General features: G+C 39.4%; 1 protein-coding gene across 15 annotated transcripts in view; it reads right to left on the bottom strand.

The window, feature by feature from the left end:
• PCDH15 (protocadherin related 15) overlaps window positions 1-23,865 on the bottom strand; it is a 1,260,230-nt gene that overhangs the window by 26,968 nt on the left and 1,209,397 nt on the right. For all 15 annotated transcript variants that reach the window (XR_015241496.1, XM_086679475.1, XM_086679485.1 and 12 more), the window contains one exon: window positions 6,300-6,476. Coding sequence is in view for 14 of the 15 variants with exons in the window: in XM_086679475.1 (XP_086535601.1) it covers window positions 6,300-6,476 (177 nt within the window). In the remaining variant the exon portion in view is untranslated. The remainder of the gene's footprint in view (window positions 1-6,299; window positions 6,477-23,865) is intronic.

The raw sequence follows: 23,865 nt of genomic DNA, 5'->3' as shown, positions 1-23,865 counted from the left end.
GCATTGATTTTTTCTGGTAAAGTAATGAAGTCTTTTAATTACTTTTTTAGCTCTTTATTGCTGTGATAACTAGTACAATATTTTACCTCAGAGATACTATTTTCAGATTGTAGCTCAATTGTCCTCTAAATATATTTTGATCTCTTTTATAATTTATCTTTTCTTTTCCTTAATATGCTTTTTTAAAAAGTGCTAATCTCAAGATGGTAGAGCATTCTTTTCTTATGTTTGTTTGTTTGTTTGTTTAGAGAAAGAGAGAGAGCAGGAGGGTGCAGAGAGATAGGGAGAGAGAGAGCATGGGAGGGGAAGAGAGAGAGAGAGAGAGAGAGGGAGAGAGAATCTCACAGGCTCTGTGCTGTCAGTGCAGAGCCCAGTATGGGGCTCAGACTCACAAACTGTGAGATCATGACCTGAGCTGAAATCAAGAGTCAGACCCTCAACTGACTGAGCCACCCCTGGGGCTTTGTTTTATACTCTTTCTGATGTCAGGACAAAGCCAGCTTCCATGCCAATCCTAGAAGAAGGACTCTAACTGGCCTCCCCTGGACTGTGTGCTGACCATACCCCATCGGTGTGAGCTCAGGAACCGCATCCTGAGGGGGGGCACGTCCAAGCGCACCACGGTGGTGGACAGTCAGTTCTCACTCCTCCCCCATGGGCTTCTTTCACCAGAAACAGGGAAGGATTCAAGGCCTGTGCAACACGCATACCATTTCACTGTCCCATAAGGTCCTGCTTTCTATTAAAAATGTTCCATTGTTTGCCAGTGGTTTCCATACGAGAATCTTTGCAGAGTTAAACTCTACATTTGAGTCATCGGACGTTATTTCTTTTATTTTGTTTTCCAGTATTTATTACTGATTCCTATTTTGCCTGCCGCTTCCTTATCTTAGAGAGATGTATCTGTCAGCTCTGCCCTGTTTTCCTGAGATGAGATCAATTTGTAAACCAATCCCATGTCTTCCGGGTCACTCTGCTGACGGGGCATGTGCAGGCATGCCCCCACCTCTGTTGGCGCCTGTGGTGGGATTCGGCCATCAAAGTATGGTGTGGAACCACTGGTCTACCTTGCATTTTACCTTCGTGGAAAGGGTATTGCGATGCACACATAAATGCAGAAACAAAGGGGACGCTGAACAGCACACACTCTGAACTTCACAAAACCTCAAACCTAAATGGTGGAGGGGCGGATACCTCTTTCCCTGGTGGGTACACAGTCTGGGTCTCTGAACCAGGTATGCAGACTGAGTGATGCTTAACACATATGCCCACACCCATTCCACTTGGATAAGGTTGTCTGGCTGAATAAAGCAAACCATGGGTAGACCGCTATTTCCTTTATACAGTTCCAAATTATGGACTAACTTGTATTCCTTCATATTTTATAGTAAGCTAGAGTCTGATAATTGTTTTTCCATTATTTAAATTTTCAGTGTTCTTAATTTTTATGTTGTTTTCCCTGGTCTTAGGAATTTGGAAGAAGCTTTAGAGTTTGGTAGCCAGATTCTATTTTAAAGTATAAATGTGATTTTTGTACACTATATTTTATTTACTTTTATTTTTTAAGGTTATTTATTTATTTTGAAAGAGAAAGAGAGTGTGTGTGAGTGGGGAAGGGGCAGAGAAAGAGAGAGGGAGAGAGAGAATTCCAAGCAGGCTCTGCAGTGTCAGCACAGAGCCCAACGTGGGGCTCAAATTCATAAACTGTGAGATCATGACCCGAGCTCAAACCAAGCAAGAGTCAGACACTCAACCAACTGCCACAGAAGTGCCCCTATACACTATATTTTAAATTTAGTTTATAGAGTATTCAGGGTTTTTCTACCTTCTTCTGCATTTCTCATTTACCATCTGGGCAGACTAATGTTAAAACAGGCTGGCTGTATAAAAAGGGGCATGAGCTAAAATTGTATTTGCTTTTATAAACAAATATTTAATTAAGTTCTATTTTAAAATAATATGGCCTGTTTCTGCCAAGGATGCCAAAAGCTGTAAGAGAATGTGACTCCCACCCTCATGACAAAAAGCCAGGTGATACTAAAACCATAACAAATTCCAAAGAGTGACAATTTCCTCCACAGGGAGATGGGACGATTATTTCACCCTTTGCAGAACACGGAAAAGGAAGCTGCCAAAAGAGCAAATAAAATAAATGTGCTAAAATGTTAATGAATTTTTAGAAGCGATGTACGTACCAACATGTGAGGCTAGAGACCCTTGAACACAAGCGGGGCCTACCTTGAACTCACTTGCAGACTATTTATTTCCAAGGACCTCTGTCAGATAAACTTGGACAAGGCCGGAGACAGGAGAGAGATCCCCGTCCTGTGCGGGGACAGAGGAAGCACTCGGCTAAGGCTGGATACGCACAGTTCTCCAGACCCCTATCTCATGCAAAGCAAGAGCCTTAAGCCACAGAAAGAGGGGAGGAAGTATTCCAATCCCTAGGGCTGAAGCTAAGGACCGCTACTTCTGGGGAAGAGGTATAAGCAAAAATACCATCTCCCAGGGTGAGGAACAGGAGCTCTCTTGGGCACAGAGAGGTCGCCTACTGGTTGGGAGAGGCAGGGAACTGTCCTGTCCCCAAGACACACCACAAATATGGCACAGTATGTGGCTGCCACGGGGAGGGGGAAGAGAAGAGCCGAGAGAGCCCAGCCCACGTCCCGGGCACGCAGGCTGGACAAGGAGAACCCAGAGCCCCGGGCCATGTGGCCACATCTCCACCGTGAGAGTGGGACCAGGCCATGAGCAAGGGCAGTCTGTCGGGCTGGGAGGGTTAAGAGAATGCAGAGAAGCCCCCAGCGGCATGGGTTCACAGGGTCTGCTGAAGATGAAGCCATGGAGCCAGACCAGAGAGACACCCCAGATGCTGGGACACCAGACAGACTTTGGCACAGCCCTGCAGTGCTTTACAGAATCCATCGGAAAGTGAAAAAACATGCTTGAAGTGATAGGAAGTTCCATAAAGTGGTAGAAACTGTAAGAAAAGAACCAAATGGAAATGGAAGACTTGAAAGAAAACAAGGATATAAAGATGAAGAATTCCTTTAATGAGCACATCAGCAGGCTAACACAGATGAATCTGTGAACTTGAAAACAAGGCAGCAGCAATTATCCAAAGTAAAACACAAACAGGAAAGATGGAGACAGAGAGGAGAGGAAGAACAAGAACAGAGCATCCAAAACCTCAGAGAAAAAATGAATTTTAATTGGAATCCTGGAATGAGGATAGAGAATGGGCTGTAAGAAATATGTGAAAAGATGTCTAAGGATATTCCAGAAATAGAAACTACATTAAAAAAAAAAGCAGATACAAGAAGTTCAGAGAACCACAAGATGAATAAAAGCAGGATAAAAGTAATATGTATTTACTGCAAAAATCTAAATAATTCAGATAACCAAAAATAAAAAAAAGATCTAAATACTCATAACCTTACAAAACAAAGTAAGTAATTAGCATGTCGATATAGGGATTCCAGTCTCCTCTATGCATTTATAAGCTTTTAAAAAAAGTTGTGATATAGCTAATCAATTTTCTTTCATTTTTTAAGATTTATTTGACAGAGAGAAGGAGGGGGAGAGAGAGAGAGAGAGAGAGAGAGAGAAGGGGAGGATCCCAAGCAGGCTCCACACTGTCAGTGCAGAGCCAGAGGTGGGGCTCAAACCCAAGAACCGTCAGATCATGTCCTGAGCCGAAATCAAGAATTTGACACTTAACCGACTGAGCCCCCCAGGCATCCCTAGTTATAACAATTTTTAAAAATCAAAGTGGACTCCTTGGAGGAAATACCTTATTTATGTATTTATATATTTCTGATTCTTTGCCTGAGAATTCCAACATCTTCAAAAGCTTAGATTTTTGGGTAAGGCAAAGTTGAAATAATAATCCTTTTTCCATTGGACTGGGCATCAGGCAATAATCTTAATGTTCTAGTATATTTTTTCAATGTTAAAAACTAAATTTTCAATAGTTTTTGTAACTACAGGATAGAGAATAATATCAGTGCATTATGAGCCTTGGATTATGGACTACATCTATATAATTTCACTATAAAATATTTCAAGGAACAACTGTAGGGTTTAGGTTATTATATTAATAATAATTAACTAATAACATATTCAACTTATTATAGTGTCTCAGCTCCCAGCTCAAGCTAAGAGAAAATTTTATTGTTTTATTTTATTTTATTTTATTTATTTTTTATTTTCAGAGAGAGTGAGCGAGCGAGTAGGGGAGGTAGAGAGGGAGAGAGAATCCCCAGCAGGCTCTGCACCATCATCACAGAGCCTGATGTGGGGCTCAAACTCAGAAACCATGAGATCATGGCCTGAGCTGAGATCAGCAGCTTAACCAACTAAGGCACCCAGGTGCCACCACCCCCCACCTTTTGTTAAGTTTATTTATTGCTAAGGGAAAATTTTAATACTTCCTGGCTGTTCACTTCTCTGTTTAATATACAAATTTTGATTTATAGTTATCCTCTATTCTCCCCTTCCTTCCAGTTATAATTGTTATTCAGTTGAGTTTCTATCTTTACTCTTTACAATATAATCTAGGTTTGGGAAAACTTGTTTCAGTTGAAACCCAATTGGCTTCAGTTTCCAAACTGTTTACCTCTAAAATGTTTACATGTGAAATTCAAATGATCAGGATCATTTACTTTACTCTTTATTAACGCTGGGCGAACTGCCTAAAGAATACAAATTTTTTTTTTTTATTTTTTATTTTTTCAACATTTATTTATTTTTGGGACAGAGAGAGACAGAGCATGAACGGGGAGGAGCAGAGAGAGAGGGAGACACAGAATCGGAAACAGGCTCCAGGCTCTGAGCCATCAGCCCAGAGCCCGATGCGGGGCTCGAACTCACGGACCGCGAGATCGTGACCTGGCTGAAGTCGGACGCTTAACCGACTGCGCCACCCAGGCGCCCCAAGAATACAAATGTTTTTATAGTTAGGAAAAACACTCTAAATTCAAACAATCTATCATCATATTTAAAATTTAAACCAACATATATAAAAACACAGCACAGGTGGATTTAAATAAGTGTTAATAATGGCGATAGAATATATGTAACTTTAAAGCATATTTCTAAATAAATTTTAAAATTAATGAAATATGCAAAAACTGGCTTGGCGGATCTGAATGGTACTTCATTCGGATGTTGATTCTAGAACTTGAGAAGCCACTGCTTTAGTCATCCCTATTCTCCACTGTGATTAACATGCTATCTTGCATACGGCCCAAATATCTATTAAATATAAACTGATGAATAACATACTTAATAACCACGGCTCTTTTAAAAATTAAGTTGATACAAATCACTATGTCATTATTTCTAAAATAGCAGCAGTGAAATTTTGTTGAAGAACAGATTTAAAGTAAGACTAAATTCAGAATGAATGGGTTTTAATAAACGGGTAAATAGATATTTGCTAAATACGTAAGTGCAGCCACATAGGGATATATGTACATGTAAATTAGTATACACCTAAATTTATTTGTTGCTCTTAGTATACACAGGCAAACTAAGTTTTGGAATTATGTATTTGGGTACACATATGCACAGATACCAATAAATATTTAGTGTATGTACGTATGGTTATATATCAATATATATTGTTTAACTAAAAATGTGTCTTACTTTAAATAAGAATGACATTCCAAGAATCTGTTGGGCGCTAGGTGTCACTAGAGCAAAGCTGAAACTAATAAAACAACAAAACAACAAAGCGGTAAGCTGTCCTAAAATCATTTCCAAGGTACAACACATAGCAGCGTTTTGTTTAAAATTCTGCATTTTCTTTGTTTTTAGGATTCAGACCTCAAAATTCAAATTCACCAGGATGAAATAAATAAATAGATGGGAAGTATGGACTGAGGTGGAAGGGGTCAAGGGAAAAAAAAAATTGCAATTTTTGCTGAGTCAATAAGACCTTGAGGACAGCTATATTTATTCTTAAACTTCATGCCTAGTGACACTGTCACGGGCACACTGACACTGGAAGAAGGAATCTGTGCGTTCCCCCTTTGACCGCTGGGCTTGGCAGCAATGGAGGAGCTACTCTGAGACCATCTGATGAACTGCACCTTGCTTATAAGCACAATGGACCTTCCGACCTTCTCCAAAGTCGCCGGGCCTCAAAACATCTCGGCATGCATACCCTAGGTATCGTCTCTGATTTTCTGCTTACACTTCACTTGCAATAACAATTTAGTGGGTTTTAAACTTTAAATACTTACGGACTTTGATAGTGCCAGCGGAGAGCTGTTACAGACAACAAAAGGACTTACTTAAAAAGCTCATTTCTGTCGATGGCTCTGTTGGTTTGGGGGTCGATTGCATAGACAGTCAGGTCACATTTGGTGTAATCTTCTAGCGAAAAGGCATCCCCATGCCTGCGAGCACCGATGGACTCCACCACCACTTTGGCACCAGGAATTTGCTCCTGAACATACCGATCCAAAATCCTATACATCGAAGTACAAACATGGCATTCACTCTCAAGTTGAAATGACATTTAGAAAGTGAAAAATGATGACAGCCTGGTTTTTGCTAATGTTTACTGAATGTGAACACTTGAAAAAAAATTCTGTATATTTTGTCAGCATTTAAGTCCCAAAGATGCTAGAAGCTGAATAAAGTAGAAAGGTCATCGACCATGTCCCGTCGAATTCTAGACTCTTTGAATTTACGATACCATTTGAGCTTTACAGGTCTCATGGGAATTGCCCACTATGATGTACAAGTCAAGCTGTCTGTGCTTTATAGGAGCCGGGGGGGTGGGGTGGTTAGAACTCTTGAGTTCATGTAGTTGGTGTTATAAATTATACCTTCCACCAGATTCTGTGACCCAAGGTGCATAGCTGTATACCAGGGTCCCAGACCAGGCTATCTGTTTCCTCCAGGGCATCAAGACTCTTAGAACCTTGCAGCAGTGGGAGAACGTATAGATGCTTTGCTATGGGAGGTTTATCAGGTTAAAAAAAAAAAATTGCATGCCAGGCTCAGAAGCTACTTAGGTGAATACAAACAACATAAAGATCTATCATTTGGTATGGACTCAGTAACATTCAATAGAAAAGACAGAAATAATGTTAACCTGTAGGTAATTTCCTGGAAAATACAATTTGCACAATTTCATTTTAATGGAAAGTACAAGTCTGTATTGCCACAAATGGTAATTTCCTTAATATCTTTTCCTTATTAAAAACTTTATATTGTTAATTCTTGAGATTAACATCAGAATGTATCTTATTAAATATTTATAGGCATTCAAATGCAAATGAATTGATCTTAATAACTACACATGGCAAATGTTTTTGAATTTATCTATAGATTCAAAGCTCTGTTTGGAGTCCACGTTGTGAGGCCCTTTCCAACACATGAACATAAGGGAAGGGAAGGGAAGGAAAAATAAGATAAAATCAGAGAGGGAGGCAAACCGTTAAGAGACTCTTAAAATTTTTTTTAGCGTTCATTTATTTTTGAGAGAGAGTGAGTGAGCGAACATGAGCAGGGGAGGGGCAGAGAGAGAGGGAGACACAGAATCTGAAGCAGGCTCCAGGCTCTGACCTATCAGCACAAAGTCCCATGTGAGGCTGGAACTCATGAACCATGAGATCATAAACTGAGCCGAAGTCGGAGGCTCAACCAACTGAGCCACCCAGGTGCCCCCATAAGAGACTCTTAAATACAGAGAATGAACTGAGGGTTGATAGAGGGGGGTTGGGTGGGGGATGGGCTAAATGGGTGATGGGTACTAAGGAGGGCACTTGTTGGGCTGAGTGCTGAGTATCATGTAAGAGATGAATCACTGGGTTCAACTCCTGAAGCCAAGACTATACTGTATGTTAACTAACTTGAATTTAAATTTAAGAGAATGAAAAAAAAAATTTAAAGAAATAAAAAAAAAAAATGTTGCCTTAAGGGTCTGGTATGTGCTGGGTGTGCCCTTGTCAAAATAACAAGCACTGATGCTGAGCCCAGGCCAAAGGCTGTGCCGGGGAGCACAGGTGTGCAGTGTGCGCACCAGGAAACACAGCACAACGCTTTGTTGGTTTGCTTCCCAATGTGTACGGACCCGCGTAGGCGGAGTCTCTCATTAAAAGTCCAATTCATTCTCTTCCTTTTCTGCCAGCTCACACCCACTGGTCTGGCTGCCTTCCAGTATCTTTTCTGATGAGATCTTTGCTGAAGATTAAGAGAAGAATGCATTCTCCCCACAACCTGAGGAGGGTGTCTGGACGAGGACACAGATGTGGAATAGTGTTCAGACTGCGTCTTAGGATCCTTTTCCTTAGAGACTTATGCTCCCGTAACAAAAACAGAAACAAAACAAAAAACAAACAAACAAACAAAACAAAAGAAAAACCAACAACAAAAAAGAAAGGCTTTGGAGTGCACCCACTTACACTCTTGACAGCTGATACAGGTACGGATGGTAATAACATAGTGGCAAAGAGCACGGATGTTTGGATTCAGTTTCCAGCTCCTTTACTTATGAACTGCAAAACCTTGGCCCACAGGAAGCCATCATAGGGGAATCACAAAATGAGGAAATCTGCCGCATGGGGTGGTTGTGTGCAGTAAATGCACTAACGCTTGTAGTCAAATCGCGGCACGATTTGGAGCACTTAGTCACTGTTCCAGAAACTATGATGCTGCTTATTATTAATTTGGCTTAAAGGTTTGCATTAATAAGCTTCTTCCCTGCCCCTAATTCGTTCAAGACATTTAACAAGTTTATGGAATGATTAGCGATTTTTCGCTAGCAATATTAGTTCACCGATCAAAAAGCAAAGATGAGTACATTGTTAAATATGTTGCAGAAGATGGCTATCAGTCCCGATACTTCACTTTAATAATTTATAACTGCTCTAGTGCATTCACACATTGACTAAACATGTTCCAAGGAAATCATTTGTATATGCATAAACTGTGTTTTTGTACAATGAAGAAACGTGGCTATTGAACTTGTGCCTTTTTCTATATTTCTGGGGAATGTTGCAGAGTCATATGTGAGTACTAAAACTGTGGAATGAAATATTAATGTGGAATGAAATATATCTGTACGAATTCCTTTATCTTATCAGGGAATCATACATCAAGGAAACCTAAAAATGAATTATGTGTTTTAAGACTTATAACAACTTCTTCTCCCTGAACATTATTCTCTTAAAACTTTAGAGACCTTTTGGAATGAAGTCTCTCGTGTAAAGAAAAAGGTGTCCACACTTCAGTTTCTTCCGTACCTTTTTCTGATAAATGTACGTTAAATGAAATTTAACAAATTTTAAACAATACATTTTGTAAAAATCTGTCCCTCCACTTGTTGTCTATGTCCAGATACCTAAGCATTTCTGCTAACTACATACGAACATAAATATATTACATATATACATAAATTATAACATTCAATGAATAGTTCTTCAGCTTTTTGATCTTCAGATGTACATAGGTATGTGGTTATTTCCTAAAGCTTTGTTGACTTCATGATTTTTTAAATATAGCTCTTTAGTCACTTACTTTGAACTGACTCATATAAATTTATACCAACATTTAAATTGCCTTTATGTTTTGGCTTAAATTATTAATATGTCAAGCCAATTCATATATACATTTTGGAAACAAATATCATGAGAGTTTATTACATGTAAACTCATTACAACCGAGCATGTGTCTCCAGCCTATCAGCTTAAAGTATTTGCACACGACCAGTATACAGACACGCACTTTTACACAGTGACACAGAGAGGTCTACAACATTGTTAATCTGTAAACTCTGTGTCAAGGATATCTCCCTATATCAAGGGAGATGTCTGCATTGATATTTAAATAATATTAATAATGCTTAGGTCCCAATCGTATGATTTTGAGTTTGCCATAAAAAGTCCATGAAAACTTTCGTCTTTGTAATATGTTGCTTGAATTTCTTGTAATGGGCATAGTAAAACAATACAGTCATTTAAAAAAAAAAAAAAACAAAACTTTTTTAGCTCCCTAGCTCCTCTTCCCCAAATTCTTTTAAAATATCTTTATAAAGTCTTTCTTTTCGGAGTTTAAAAAGACGGAAAATTAAGTTAGAGTCACAGTTGTCTAATAAATTTTTGGAAAACTTAGGTAAGTGGTAAGTGGGAAATTTTCATTCACTCATCCATTTATTTTCATTAATTCATGGAACACAAATATTAACTGAATGTACACCATGGGCCAAGCACTGTTCTAGAGCTTTGGAATACATCAATGGACAAAACCAACGTCTGTGACATCACGGAACTTACATTCTAATTGAGCAAGATAGACAAGATAATAGAATAATAAAATTGGCAGGAATGTTCAGGAAGCACGTCCCTGAGAAACTGATGTGTGAGCAGACCCCGAGGAGACAGTGAGCAACGTGGACCTGGCGAGCAGGGGCATCCCAGGAAGAGGAAGTTGCTAAGGCCCAGGCAGAGGAAGTTGCTAAGGGCCCAGGAAGAGGAAGTTGCTAACGGCCCAGGAAGAGGAAGTTGCTAAGGGCCCAGGAAGAGGAAGTTGCTAACGGCCCAGGGGGAAAGTCCAGATGTAGACCTGTGGTGTGGCTGGAACAGAGAGGGCTGGGGCAGGTCACACAGGGACTTTTGAGGATTTTGTTCTCAGTAAACCCACTGCTGGAGTTTTAACACGGACATCATATGGGTGACTATGGTTAAGAGGAGAACACTGGCGGCTTTGTTACCAACAGGCTGCAGTGGGAGCCAAGAGGAGAATCAGGGGAACAGGTCAGGAAAGGCTTTAAGGGGATGAAGAACTTCTCAAAAGCTCAGGCTACTCAACAGTTTGGAGGAAAAGAAGACTGAGTAATCTCTGATATGAGTCACGAATGGTTCACATCATCAGGTATTAACATACATACTATTGATATGCCTGATGAAATGTACAAGAGGCATAAATCCTCTAAAATAGATCAATATATGCAATGCTTAACTGGACAAATAGTAATTATCTAGTTGACCCAGATAAGAGTTGGCCTTTTGTGGTTGTTCATTGTGAAGCAGGCCAACTTTTATAGATGATTGTTTGAAGAAAAGCACAAAGGAGATACTGAAGCTCAGAGACCAATTTCTGATGCTCCCTTATCTCCCTCCAAGCGTGTACCTACACACAGGTGGCTCTCAAAAGAGGGCGACATCTTCTCAGAGTTCTGGCTGCTTCTTTCTCTTGCCTTTTGTATTGAACATAGAGCACAGATCCCTTCTCTGTGTCTTCTCAATTACCTTGAACCTTCTGAATTGTTTCTTTATGAAGTCCAGTACTTTGTGTCTGAGGAGAAGTTTTCATGGTGGCTGTGGCATAACCACACTGTGATACAGTATTTCATTAAAGCCGGCTGACGTCTCATGAAAGTGGAGTGTGTGCATGACTACTGGGTACTATTTGATGACGTTTTTTGATTTTGTTTTATTTACAATTTTTTTTTTTATTTTTACATTTACTTATTTTTGAGAGACAGAGTGAGACAAAGTGAGAGTAGGGGAGGGACAGAGAGAGAGGGAGACACAGGATCTGAAGCAGGCTCCAGGCTCTGAGCTGTCAGCACAGAGCCCGACGCAGGGCTTGAACCCACAGACCATGAGATCACAACCTGAGCCAAAGTCGGACGCTCAACCGACTGAGCCACCAAGGTACCTCAGTTTTAATTTTATTTGAGGGAGAGAGAGAGAGAGAGAGTGTGTGTGTGTGTGTGTGAACTGGGGAGAGGAGCAGAGAAAGAGAGAGAATCTCTCTGACACAGGACTTGATCCGATGACCCTAGACCTGAGCTGAAATCAAGAGTCAGAGGCTCAACACACTGAGCCACCTCTGATGAAACTGTTTGATGATACCTTAGGTGTATATTGTAGAGAAAAATGTATTAAGCTGCAAAAATAAAAACAGTAATAGGGAAGTATTTATTGAGTACAATATCTGTGAAAGAGCCAGAAGGGCTGAGTATTTCCCCCCTGCAGGGGGACCTCTGATGTATGCATTGGGTCGGTACCTGCTCCCTGCCCGCCTCTCAGTCACCCAGACTACTCAAACCTTGGCTGCTTGCCCCAAGAGCAATTCTGTTCTCAAAACCAGCTGAACCTTAGCCAATCCTCTACTGTTAAAGTCCTATAGAACATTCTGTCCTCCCTCCCCAAGGTCCTTGGGACACTTCCATGCCTGGCATTTTCAAATAAAAGTTTATGCTAATAGTGCTCTGATTTCCTTCCCTGATTTTCATTCACCTGCCCTCCTCCCCCTCCCTTGGCTTTATAGAAGGAGTGTTTTAGAGATGTATCTAATATTAAATTTTAGAAAAACAAATCCAGGGTTCTGCTTTACATTAGGATGGGGATGGGGCTTATATTTTATAATGTCATAACTGCTGAGTGGTTTAATACCTGCCATAAAGTGCATGCTATTTGGGACCTCTAAAGAAGTAATACCACATGGACACAGAACAAAGAAATACCTAGTAAAGCATGTTGGCTAATTATGTTCCTGAAAATAGAAGATTAGGGGTCAGACAGTATCCCCCTTTTACACGTAACAGTGCTGGATTTTACCCAAGATCTTTGCTCCCAGAAAAGAGCAAGAAGTCTGCCAGCCAGTTGTGTCCCAGGAAACTGCTTATTGCAAAGAATCATCCTTCTCTAAGCCACGGGGAAGCCAGGCACAGATCCTCCAAATTCCCATACTTTGTCTCATACATGGTTAGCTGGACTGTTTTGTCCCCACTGATCAAGGAGGAGGAGGACAAGGAGAAGAGGAGGAGGAGGAATAAGAAGAAGGAGAAGGAGGAGGAGGAGGAGGGGGAGAGGAAGAAGAAGAAGGGAAAGGGGAACAGGAAGGAAAAGGTGAAGTTCTTGTTACCCAAACATTGGTTAAATTTGTGTCCTTTTTTCAAGTCTCTGAATTCTGACCCACCCTTAAACTGTGACAGTGTGCAAGCCTTCTAAAGGCCCCTTCCCTCCTCTCACTCTCTCTACTCCTTATGGGGGGAAAAAAAAAAAAAAGGTTTTTTTCTGCCTAATCCCCAAGAGCTATGGGACCTCTTGGTCAGACAGTTCCCCTATTACAATGGTTCTTCTCCCTGGCACGTCAATTCCTCTCTCCTGCCTTCCAACAAATAATCCTTACAAACCAAGTTTTTCCTTCTAAACCCAGATTTGCTTTTATTTAGACACATAGTAGACAGCTGAAGGAGACCGCTTCTCCTGTTCCTGTGTGGTCTTACAAAATGAAGGTGTATTAGCAGCCTAAGCAGGCGAGATGTAAAGACTTTTTAGCAAACTGTACATGGAGCAAATGATTATTCATTATCCCCTTTCCTTGATCCCCGATGCCTGCTGTGAAGCAGCCGTGAGGCCCCAAATTTCCAATTGCATTAGCTGCTTTTCTGTCAGTTAAGACGTGTGAATTCTCATCAGCACTACTTAATTAGAATGTAAAAACGGTCCAAACGAACTATAAAATAATAAGCTCTAACGTTTGTCTCTGCTGCTAAAAATCATAAATAATAACAAGCAAGGCTGATCTAGCCCCCCACCGCCGCCCATGCTGGCAATGAACTGTCATCCGTGTGCCGTCTACTCTGGCACATGGAAGCCACTGTCCCCCTTTTGTCATTCATTTCCCTCGTGGATAAAATTACGTGCCTGGGACTGCACTAGCCACACCACAAGAACTGGGTTTAGTCCTTTGAGATACGTGAAAAGGCGGCGTTGAAAAAAAGGTGTTCATACCTACAGGACCCATGTGGACTTCGTTGGGTTTTGGTTACAAAGCATTCATATTCTCTCCCTCCAAACACCCTGATTTCAAAGGAGGAATTAGCCTTGTCTCCCGCAGACACGGCTGACTTTAATCACTGGTCCTGTCCTGCCTCATCCCAGGCCAAAGGAGACCGCAGGTGACCCAGGCCAGGCCATTTTCTCCCTGGAGTTTGGTCCTTGAGTCAAAGACACAAGAGTTTAAGACGGCTGGGACCCACTCACGTGAGGTGCTCCCTGCTCATCAGACGGAAACTGCGTACCCACCTGTTCACTCCTCCACTTCTTGTTCCCAGGCTCCTGCACCTGCCTGTGTTCCAGACTATTCCCTAGCCTGTGTTCCTGCCCACAGCTTCCAATAAAGTTCCCTGCACTGAAGGGAGCCTCAGTCGATTGCTGGCACATTAGAACTAGTATTAAGCACATTCCCCTTTAAGGTCCAGCTGCGCTAAAGCACGGCTCATTTTCTAATTCTTTCACGGTAGCAACATCTGCCTGATCTTCCTGGTCCTGGTCTCATCCGTCCCCCTAGACTGTTTGTAATTCTACTGGCTGTGTATTTTGCATTCTGCTTTAAGTTGCAAGGCTGCTCATTGTAGAGTTTGATAAGAATTTGTATTCTGGAAAAAATCCAGTCATTTACATGCGCCATGAATCTATATTCTTGGGAGGAATATATCGATTTCAAAAAAAAAAAAAAATATATATATATATATATATGATTAGTATTTGATTATGAAAAAACTTTCTTAAGAGAAAACATGGTGCTTGATCTTCTGACAAGCAAATACAGTGCAAATGAATTAGTATAATAATTATAATCATTAACCACAAATTAAATGTTTATTTAGGGTTTATTCTTCTAATTTAGTTTAAAAGATTTGTAATGTATTCATAATTATTTAGTAATATGTCACTATGTAATCTTTAGACAATGTTTCAGAAACTAAAGTAAAATTAATTGACACATATATTTTATATGTATATAAATATACATAGGTGGATACATATGCATATATTTATACAAGAATATATATTTACATGTTATATAGGTGTATTTGTATGTATGTGTTATGTTTTATACACATAAAAGTTTATATGAAAATACATGTATATAAATATTTTTACTGTGTTACCACATGTTAATTAATTTAAATTTAAACTAGTTTGGGGTGTTTGGGTGGCTCAGTCGGTTAAGCTTCAGACTTCGGCTCAGGTCATGATCTCACAGTTCGTGAGTTCGAGCCAGGCATCGGGATCTGTGCTGACGGCTAGGAGCCTGGACCCTGCTTGGGATTCTGTGTCTCCTTCTCTCTCTGCCCCTCCCCTGCTTGCACTGTCTCTCTTTCTCAAAAATAAATAAACATTAAAAAAATAAGAAATAAATTTAAACTAGTTTATAAGTTAAACTAGAAATAGTTTATCTAAATAGCTTTTTTCACAATAAATGTTGAATAAATTTTACAATAAATGTTCAAAGGCATATTTAACTGAAATCTTGTGTAAATAGTTTTTTTTTTTTTCTTTAAATCAGAAACTGAAGGTACCAATAAAGAGCTGGCTCACTTACGTAGTTTATTCTCAAACCATCTTTGGTGGATGCCCCTAAATTTTAATTTACAACATCACTTTATCCATTTACCTATATGCACCTCTTCTGTGAGCTCAGCCAGACATTGCATTATAAAAAGTTAAGTGTGGAGGCTTAAGGAAAAAGTTGTATAGCTGATGTAGGTACCTGTTTACTTATGGATTTAGCTTTCATTTTTTTTCACCAAGATCAGCAGCCATCCTATTGACTTCCCTCTGTGTGCAGGAGCCACACTAAAATTACCCTTTGATGGAAGTTTCTCTGTGAGGGAGTGGCCCACTCCCAGGAGAGGATGGGTTGCATGTGTAATTAGGTTTCCCTCCCTTTTTTTTTTTTAAAATTTTTTTTTCAACGTTTTTTATTTATTTTTGGGACAGAGAGAGACAGAGCATGAACGGGGGAGGGGCAGAGAGAGAGGGAGACACAGAATTGGAAACAGGCTCCAGGCTCTGAGCCATCAGCCCAGAGCCCGACGCGGGGCTCGAACTCACAGACCGCGAGATCGTGACCTGGCTGTAGTCGGACGCTTAACCGACTGCGCCACCCAGGCGCCCCAAAGGTTTCCCTCCTTTTTAAGAAGCACTGCAAAGAGGGAGTGGTTAGGGACCCAGCCTGCCCCTGGCCCCTACATGGAGATTCAAAGTAAACCTCTCCCACTTGCTATCTGTGTCTCTGTGGAAAGTATTCAACTTCCAATGTTGCAGGGGACTCACTGGTGCAAGGGGAAAGCAGTCAGACCTACCCCAAGGGGCTCTGTGAGAAGTTAATTAGCGCCCAGTAAGTGTACAACCCCCAACAAATAAAAAAGAGCAGCACGAAGATTATTTGTCGTGGTTGTCACCGAAGCCCCTCACAGTGAGTGACTGCAAGCCCCACCCCAGGTACTTGTGGATGTTTCTTCAAAAGCCTGGCTGAAAGGAACCCATAGGACTGTGGATGCCCACAGGGATACAGCACAGCTTTCCTGATACCCTGCACTATGTCCTCTGTTAATACAGACCTTAGAGACCCCACCCACAGCACGTCCCAGGTGCTGTGCTGAGAACCACGGGCCACTTCATACCTCACACTTTGTACATTCTGTGATGTTCCACAGGATGGAAACATCCCCTTCTTCTTCCGGCATTTGACTCAGAAATGGTTCTGTCTTCCCACCGCAAGTCCCCCCCCCCCCCCCCCCCCCCGCCGATTTTTAACTGATTCTGTCCCTTTTGGTCTGTTCCTTGGTTTGCCTCTTTCACTTTGACCCTAAAATGATGAAAAGCAAGTTGGGAGCACTCTACCAATCTGCAGGGCATGGTCACGGCCTCTCTCTGCTCATCTTACTCAACTCCCTCCATTTTTTATTCTGCTTGCTTTATTTTTATGACTCATATGACACGTACTTTACCTTTAAAAAAAAAATTAATGCTTATTTTTGAGAGAGAGACAGAGCACGAGCAGAGGAAGGGCAGAGAGAGAGAGAGGGAGACACAGAATGTGAAGCAGGCTCCAGGCTCTGAGCTGTCAGCACAGAGCCCGATGCAGGAGAACCCATGAACTGTGAGATCACGACCTGAGCCGAAGTCAGATGCTTATTAACCTGAGACACCCAGATGCCCCTACCTTGTGTTGTTGTATGAATCATTGTGCCTCAACTTCTCTTTGCAAAGGTGGAACATTGAAAAAATAATTTAATGTGGCATCTCATAAAGTTTCGATAGAAAAGAAAGTATCTAAAATACCATTTGTGTTGCTGCTGATACAAATGGGATTTTCTTATATACACTTGTAGCTGAATGTATTTCTTATGTTAAAAAAAGCAACAGCATAGTCAGAGGTAAATTGTGCATGAGCTGGAGGAAGTTAGGAGGAGAACCATACATGTAGCTAAGAGAACACAGGTGTGGGCTCTTGCTGGTCAGGTCTCCGAGTTGAGGGGCTGCACAATAAAATGCTCTATTTACCTCCCACCACTGGGTGGGACTGATTTTAAAAAATAATAAGCTGTTGTATTTGGCAAAACTTCTGCACCATAAAACTTAAAAGACTATGATTGCACAAAAACAGACACTCACATCAGTGGAACAGAATAGAGAACCCAGAAATGGACCCACAAGCGTATGGCCGACTAATCTTCGACAAAGCAGGAAAGAATATCCAATGGAATAAAGACAGTCTCTTCGGAAAGTGGTCCTGGGAAAAATGGACAGCAACATGCAGAAGAATGAACCTGGACCACTTTCTACATCATACACAGAAATAAACTCAAAATTGATGAAAGACCTAAAAGGAAGACAGGAAGCCATCAGAATCCTCAAGGAGAAGGCAGGCAAAAACCTCTTTGATCTTGGCCCCAGCAACTTCTTACTCAACACACCTCTGGAGGCAAGGGAAACAAAAGCAAAAATGAACTATGGGGACCTCATCAAAATAAAAAGCTTCTGCACAGCAAAGGAAACAATCAGCAAAATTAAAAGGCAACTGACCGAATGGGAGAAAATATTTGCAAATCACAGATCAGAGAAAGGTTTAGTATCCAAAATCTATAGAGAACTTATTAAACTCAACACCCCCCCCCAAAAAAAAATAATAATCCAGTGAAGAAATGGGAAAAAGACATGAAGAGACACTTCTCCAAAGAAGACATCCAGATGGCCAACCGACACATGAAAAAATGCTCAACACTGCTCATCACCTGGGAAATACAAATCAAAACCACAATGAGGTACCACCTCACACCTGTCAGAATGGCTCACATTAACAACTCAGGCAACAACAGATGTTGGTGAGGATGCGGAGAAAGAGGATCTCTTTTGCCTTGTTGGTGGCAATGCAAGCTGGTACAACCACTCTGGAAAACAGTATGGATGTTCCTCAAAAAACTAAAAACAGAACTCCCCTACGACCCAGCAATTGCACTACGAGGCATTTATCCATGAGATGCAGCTGTGCTGTTTTGAAGGGACACAAGAACCCCCATGTTTATAGCGGCACTATTGAGAAAAGCCAAAGTATGAAAAGAGCCCAAATGTCCCTCGATGGATGAATGGATAAAGAAGATGTGGTATATATACACATACATATATATATATATATGTGTGTGTATATATACACATACATGTATATATATATATATATGTATGTGTATATATACACATACATATATATGTATATATATACATATATATATATACATGTATGTGTATATATACACACATATATATGTATATGTTCATATATATATGTATATATGTATGTGTGTATATATATATATACACACACAATGGAGTATCACTCGGCAATTAAAAAGAATGAAATCTTGCCATTTGCAACTATATGGATGGAACTAGAGTGTATTATGCTAAGTGAAATTAGAGAGAGACAAGTATCATATGACTTCACTCATACGAGGACTTCAAGACACAGAACAGATGACCATAAGGGAAGGGAAGCAAAAACAATATAAAAACAGGGAGGGGGGACAAAACAGAAGAGACTCTTAAATATGGAGGACAAACTGAAGGTTACGGGAGGGGTTGTGGGAGGAGGGATGGGCTAAATGGGTAAGGGGCATTAAGGAATCTCCTCCTGAAATCATTGTTGCACTATATGTTAACTAATTTGGATGTAAATTCAAAAAATAAAATTAAAAAAGAAAACTTTCAGGAAAAAAAAAAGACTGATAGAAAGAAGAATTTTTAAAGGAAAAAGTACCCACTATATATTTTGAAGACCTTTAGAAGCAACCGTGATTCACATTTTAATGGAGACATATCATATGTAACAATCTGTACCCTGCATCCATTTTCCAGTTATGTTCTATTTTGTGAGCAAAGGCTCTGAAACATGAACGGAACTCAGTGGTGTGATATTTGGGAAAAGTAAAACAGAGATTATAATACTCGACTTGTTTCTGCTTCTCTAATTTCCCAACTATGGTCCCAATGATTTTTTTTTTTTTTTTTTTTTATCAAAAGCTAAGTTCAATAGGAAGCTGGAAAATACCTTTCTTCACTGTTTTTGTTAATGGATTTCACCTTTGGAGTATGAATAGCCACTTTCCCTCAAATCACAGGATGGAATATACCTGTATAAATTACCCTTTTCTTTTATTAACTTTTATATAACTTTTCTTTTATTAACTTTAATACTTATGTTAGTAAGTATTCAAATTCTTTATATATATACATATACATCTGATCTGTGCTATATGTATAAATGCTATATGTAATATAGCACAGATCATAAGTTAAAACAAGAATATTAGACAACGTACTGGTACCTTCATTACAATGGTCTCTTATGGATTAAACTGATTTCCCCCTCAATCAAAACCCTATTCTTCAAGCTTGCTATTCTTTTAAACAGGAAACCTCCTTCAATACAACTTTATTTTTTTAACGCTTCCACTTTTCTCACAGAGCAAACAAAGGCAATAAAGAAAATGTCTCTGTCTGCTCCGAATCTCAAAAAATAGCATTTTAAATTGATCCTCCATGAAAACAGATTTTCAGCTAAGGAAGAGTCTACTCATCTCTTCTTGAAAACAACAGCTATAGCTCAAATATTTCAAACGCTTTTTTTTAAAATACAAACAAAATCCAAACATCCCCCATGGAATTATAGGAAGTATTTTGTTTATTTGTTTTGGCTTTCTTTTCATCATCTCCGAAGGTTTGAATGTCAATGAAAAAGCAGAAAAAAGATAAGAGACAAAAGTACTTGTATGTCCATATTGCTGAGGAAGATGGGGACATGGCACAAATAATATATTTAAATTTTCTATATGACAAGTGTCAGGTGGTAAGTATTAACTGAGAAACACCATTTATTTTCCTTTAGTACTTTTTGTTTCTTCCAAAAGAAACTAGTATAGTTTTGACTATAAAGATTCTGAAATGGGGCACCTGGGTGGCTCAGTCAGTTAAGCGTCCAACTTCAGCTCAGGTCATGATCTCACGGTTCGTGAGTTCAAACCCCACGTCAGGCTCCAGAGCCTACAGCCTGCTTCGGATTCTGTGTCTCCCTCTATCTACCCCTCCGCTGCTTGTGCTTCTTCTCTGGCATTGTCTCAAAAATAAATAAACTTTAAAAAATATTAAAAAAAAGATTCTAAAATGTGTTAGTGAATGATGGGTATTGTGACCATTAAAATATGAAACAAATCTATTGAAAGCAAGACATCAGCATACATAATGTTTTACTGAATTACTATACGATGGTATCTTAAGAAAAAGCGAAGTCTAGTTGACAAGTCATTTGTTTTTGGTTAACTGTGCATGTAGGAAAGTATATAGTCGACCCATATATAACACTGAGCAGCATGGTTCCACGTATATACATGGAGCTTTTACAGTACAGCACTACAAATGTATTTCTCTCCTTTATGATTTTCTTACTATCGTTTTCTTTTCTCTGACTTTATTGTTAGAATGTAGTATATGATATGTGTAACACACACAATATGTGTTAATTGACTGTGGGTTATTGGTAGAGCTTCCAGTCAACAGTAGAGTATTATTAGCTAAATTTTTGGAGATTCAAAAGTCAAATGTGGATTTTCACTTGTACAGCACCCCTGAACCCTATGTTGTTCAAAGGTCAAGTGTAATATGAATGTGGAGAATGCATATAACATGAAATAAAAAAATAAAAATTTACCCTAATACATCAGAAACGTATTATCAGAAACAAAATACTAAGTACCGTGAATTTGAGCCATTTGGACAGAAGTTTAATCCTTAGTGTAAATAATATATTCATTTTCTGCTATGATAGCAGATCTTCAAATGAAAACTAAGAATTCATACAAAATAGGACATTTTGACCCTCACAAATAGGACCCCAGAAATGAGAGTACTGAAACACCCCTCTTTGTAACTATGATTCCATGATGTCAGCTCAATACTGACACCAGGATAATTTAAAACTTTGCTGTATGACCATGCAATACAAATTCTACATTTGTATAGAAATGGAATTCAAATGTCTATACTTTCCCACATTTCAAGGAATTAAGCATTAAACATACTACTACAATATGTACGAATAACAACATCAGATAGTATGCTATCAAAGCCTCATTGCATTCTGGGCCAACTTCCATTCTGTAAAGAATTATCAATAAGTTGAAATAGTAAGTTGAAAATAAGTTGAAAATAAGTATTTTTCTTGCAAAAAGAGATGACTTCTCCTTCTCTACCAAAATGAAGCCCCAAACTGAATATTTCTGAAAAAAATAGCAGATGAATTTCCTTTGTGTTGAAACAATGAATCACCAAGACTGACTAAAACCAAAGCATATTTATGTGTTCTAAAGAATCATGAATTGTACCTTAAATAGTAAAAAGTAGCTCAACATTTTATGTTGAGTTTGTGTTTTATTTTTATGATCGGCTTCAATTTATTTTATAGCTATTACATGACTAATTCGGAAAATGTTGTCTCCAAAAGTTGTACATTGAACTCTCTGTGCTTCATTGTGATAAAAATTAGATCACTTATGATCATTCTCTGTTGATAAGCTCTTCAACTTTGACCACATCTTTGTGCTAAGTATACTTAAAATCGGCATGTGATTGCCGATACAACAATTTAATTTAAAATACAGCAGATAAGAAAGACTACACAACTGAAGAATCTCTCAGATATAATAACATTCCATATGTTCCAGCTGGACATATTTTTGAAACAGCTTGCAACTGGTTTTATAGGATAATACCATACCTGACGTATATAATACACTCAGTTCATGAGTAATAAATAAGACAAAAGAAAATAACCTTATTGCAGGGCTAGGGAAGTGGCCATGGTGACAGGAGGTAGATAATGGAGTTTCACTTTATCACTGAGTTGAGAAATCAGCAGGATGAAGACAAGAAAAGGAACTGGCATCATTTATTGTGGGGAACCAAATCTTGCTAAATAAAGTCGACTGTCTCCAAGAAGAGAATACTGTGACCTTCCCACATATCGTTTTATCAAAGTCTTCAGTGGCCAGGTAAAGAAATTTTTATTTTTTCCATTTGCTAAGACCCCAAACCAAGGAATTTTACAAATTTTATAGACTGCATCTTCAAAATATACCCTTCATCTAAACATCTCTCCTGCAGCTACCTTAACAACAGTCCAAGCCCCAGAGATCTCTCCCTGGACTCATAGCTCCTCACTTTGTCTCCCACTCAACAATATTTAAAAACTTAAGCCAGAACATTATTTCTCTGTGCAAATCCTTACAGGTAACACCGGCCAAAAGAAATATAATGCAAATCACATGCAAATTCAAATTTTTTAGTACCCACATTAAAAGATTAACAATAAAAATGGCGAGATTAATTTTAATATATTTATTTCACTCATTACACCCAAAAAATACCATTTCAGTGTATAATCCATCTAAAATTATTAATGATATTGTCCTTTTATTGGGCGGGGGGCTACCAATCTAAATTGGCTACACCAATTTAAATCTGGTGTATATTTTATACTTAGAGCACCTTCCATTTGGACTGACCACATGTTAAGCACTCCTATGCTTCATGGCTACGATATCAGACTAACAGTTCTATGGACTTTGTATCTTCCACAGGGTAAAATGTTAAATCCTTCAAGTGGCCCATGATATCCGATATAACTCACTTCCTATCTTGATATGACAACAGTCTCCTCCATCTGGGTTTTCACATCAGCAGTGTCCTCTCTCTGGGAAAACTGCCCCCACCCCCACACATCATGGTAACCACCTGGCTGTCTCCCTTAACTCCTTTCTGCTCTGATTTCAGCTTATCACAAGGTTTTCCTCCATCATCCTATGTGAGACAGGACCTTTCATCCATAATTTCATATTGCTACATATTATATATGAATTTATTATTATTCTATTTGCTGTTTTCCCCCCAGAGAATGGAAGCTCCATGGGAGCACAGACTTTGCTTGGTATACTCACGCTGACACTACTTACAACCGGTAACTACTTTTTATTTAATTAATAGATTTCCAGCATTGCATATGGATATTAGGACTTAGAGAGTTTAATTGGCCAGAGACCTGCCACCTAGTCACTGGTGGGTGGGGCTTGAGCCTAGGGTCCCTTCAAGAAGAATCAACTTCCTGGGTGAGGGTGGGGAGGGGGGGAGTTAATATATCATTTAGGAATTTTACATGAGATTTTCTCTGAAGTGTTTTCTTATAGGAATCTGAATAGAATAAATAAGCATTTCTTTTTTCTATCCAGAGAGTGTAACACTCCAAATTAGGAATTTGCAAGTTAAAGCATATAGGCTAACTAAATTCAGGCTACTATCTGTTTTTGGAAATAGAATTTTACTTACATAAGTATTGTTATTAAAACCATTGATTTAAAATTATTGTTTTTTAAATTTGAAATTACTGTTAACACTTAAAAAAGTATAATGGAAAGGGGTGCCTGGGTGGCTCAGTCGGTTAAACGTCCAACTTAAGCTCAGGTCATGATCTCATGGTCCGTGAGTTTGAGCCCCGTGTCAG

The sequence above is a fragment of the Puma concolor genome, chromosome D2 (genome assembly GCF_028749965.1).
Source record: "Puma concolor isolate L17-30 chromosome D2, mPumCon1.1.hap2, whole genome shotgun sequence".
Lineage (NCBI taxonomy): Eukaryota > Metazoa > Chordata > Mammalia > Carnivora > Felidae > Puma > Puma concolor.
Note: the sequence above shows the minus strand (reverse complement) of the source record. Positions and strands in the feature narration are given on the sequence as shown.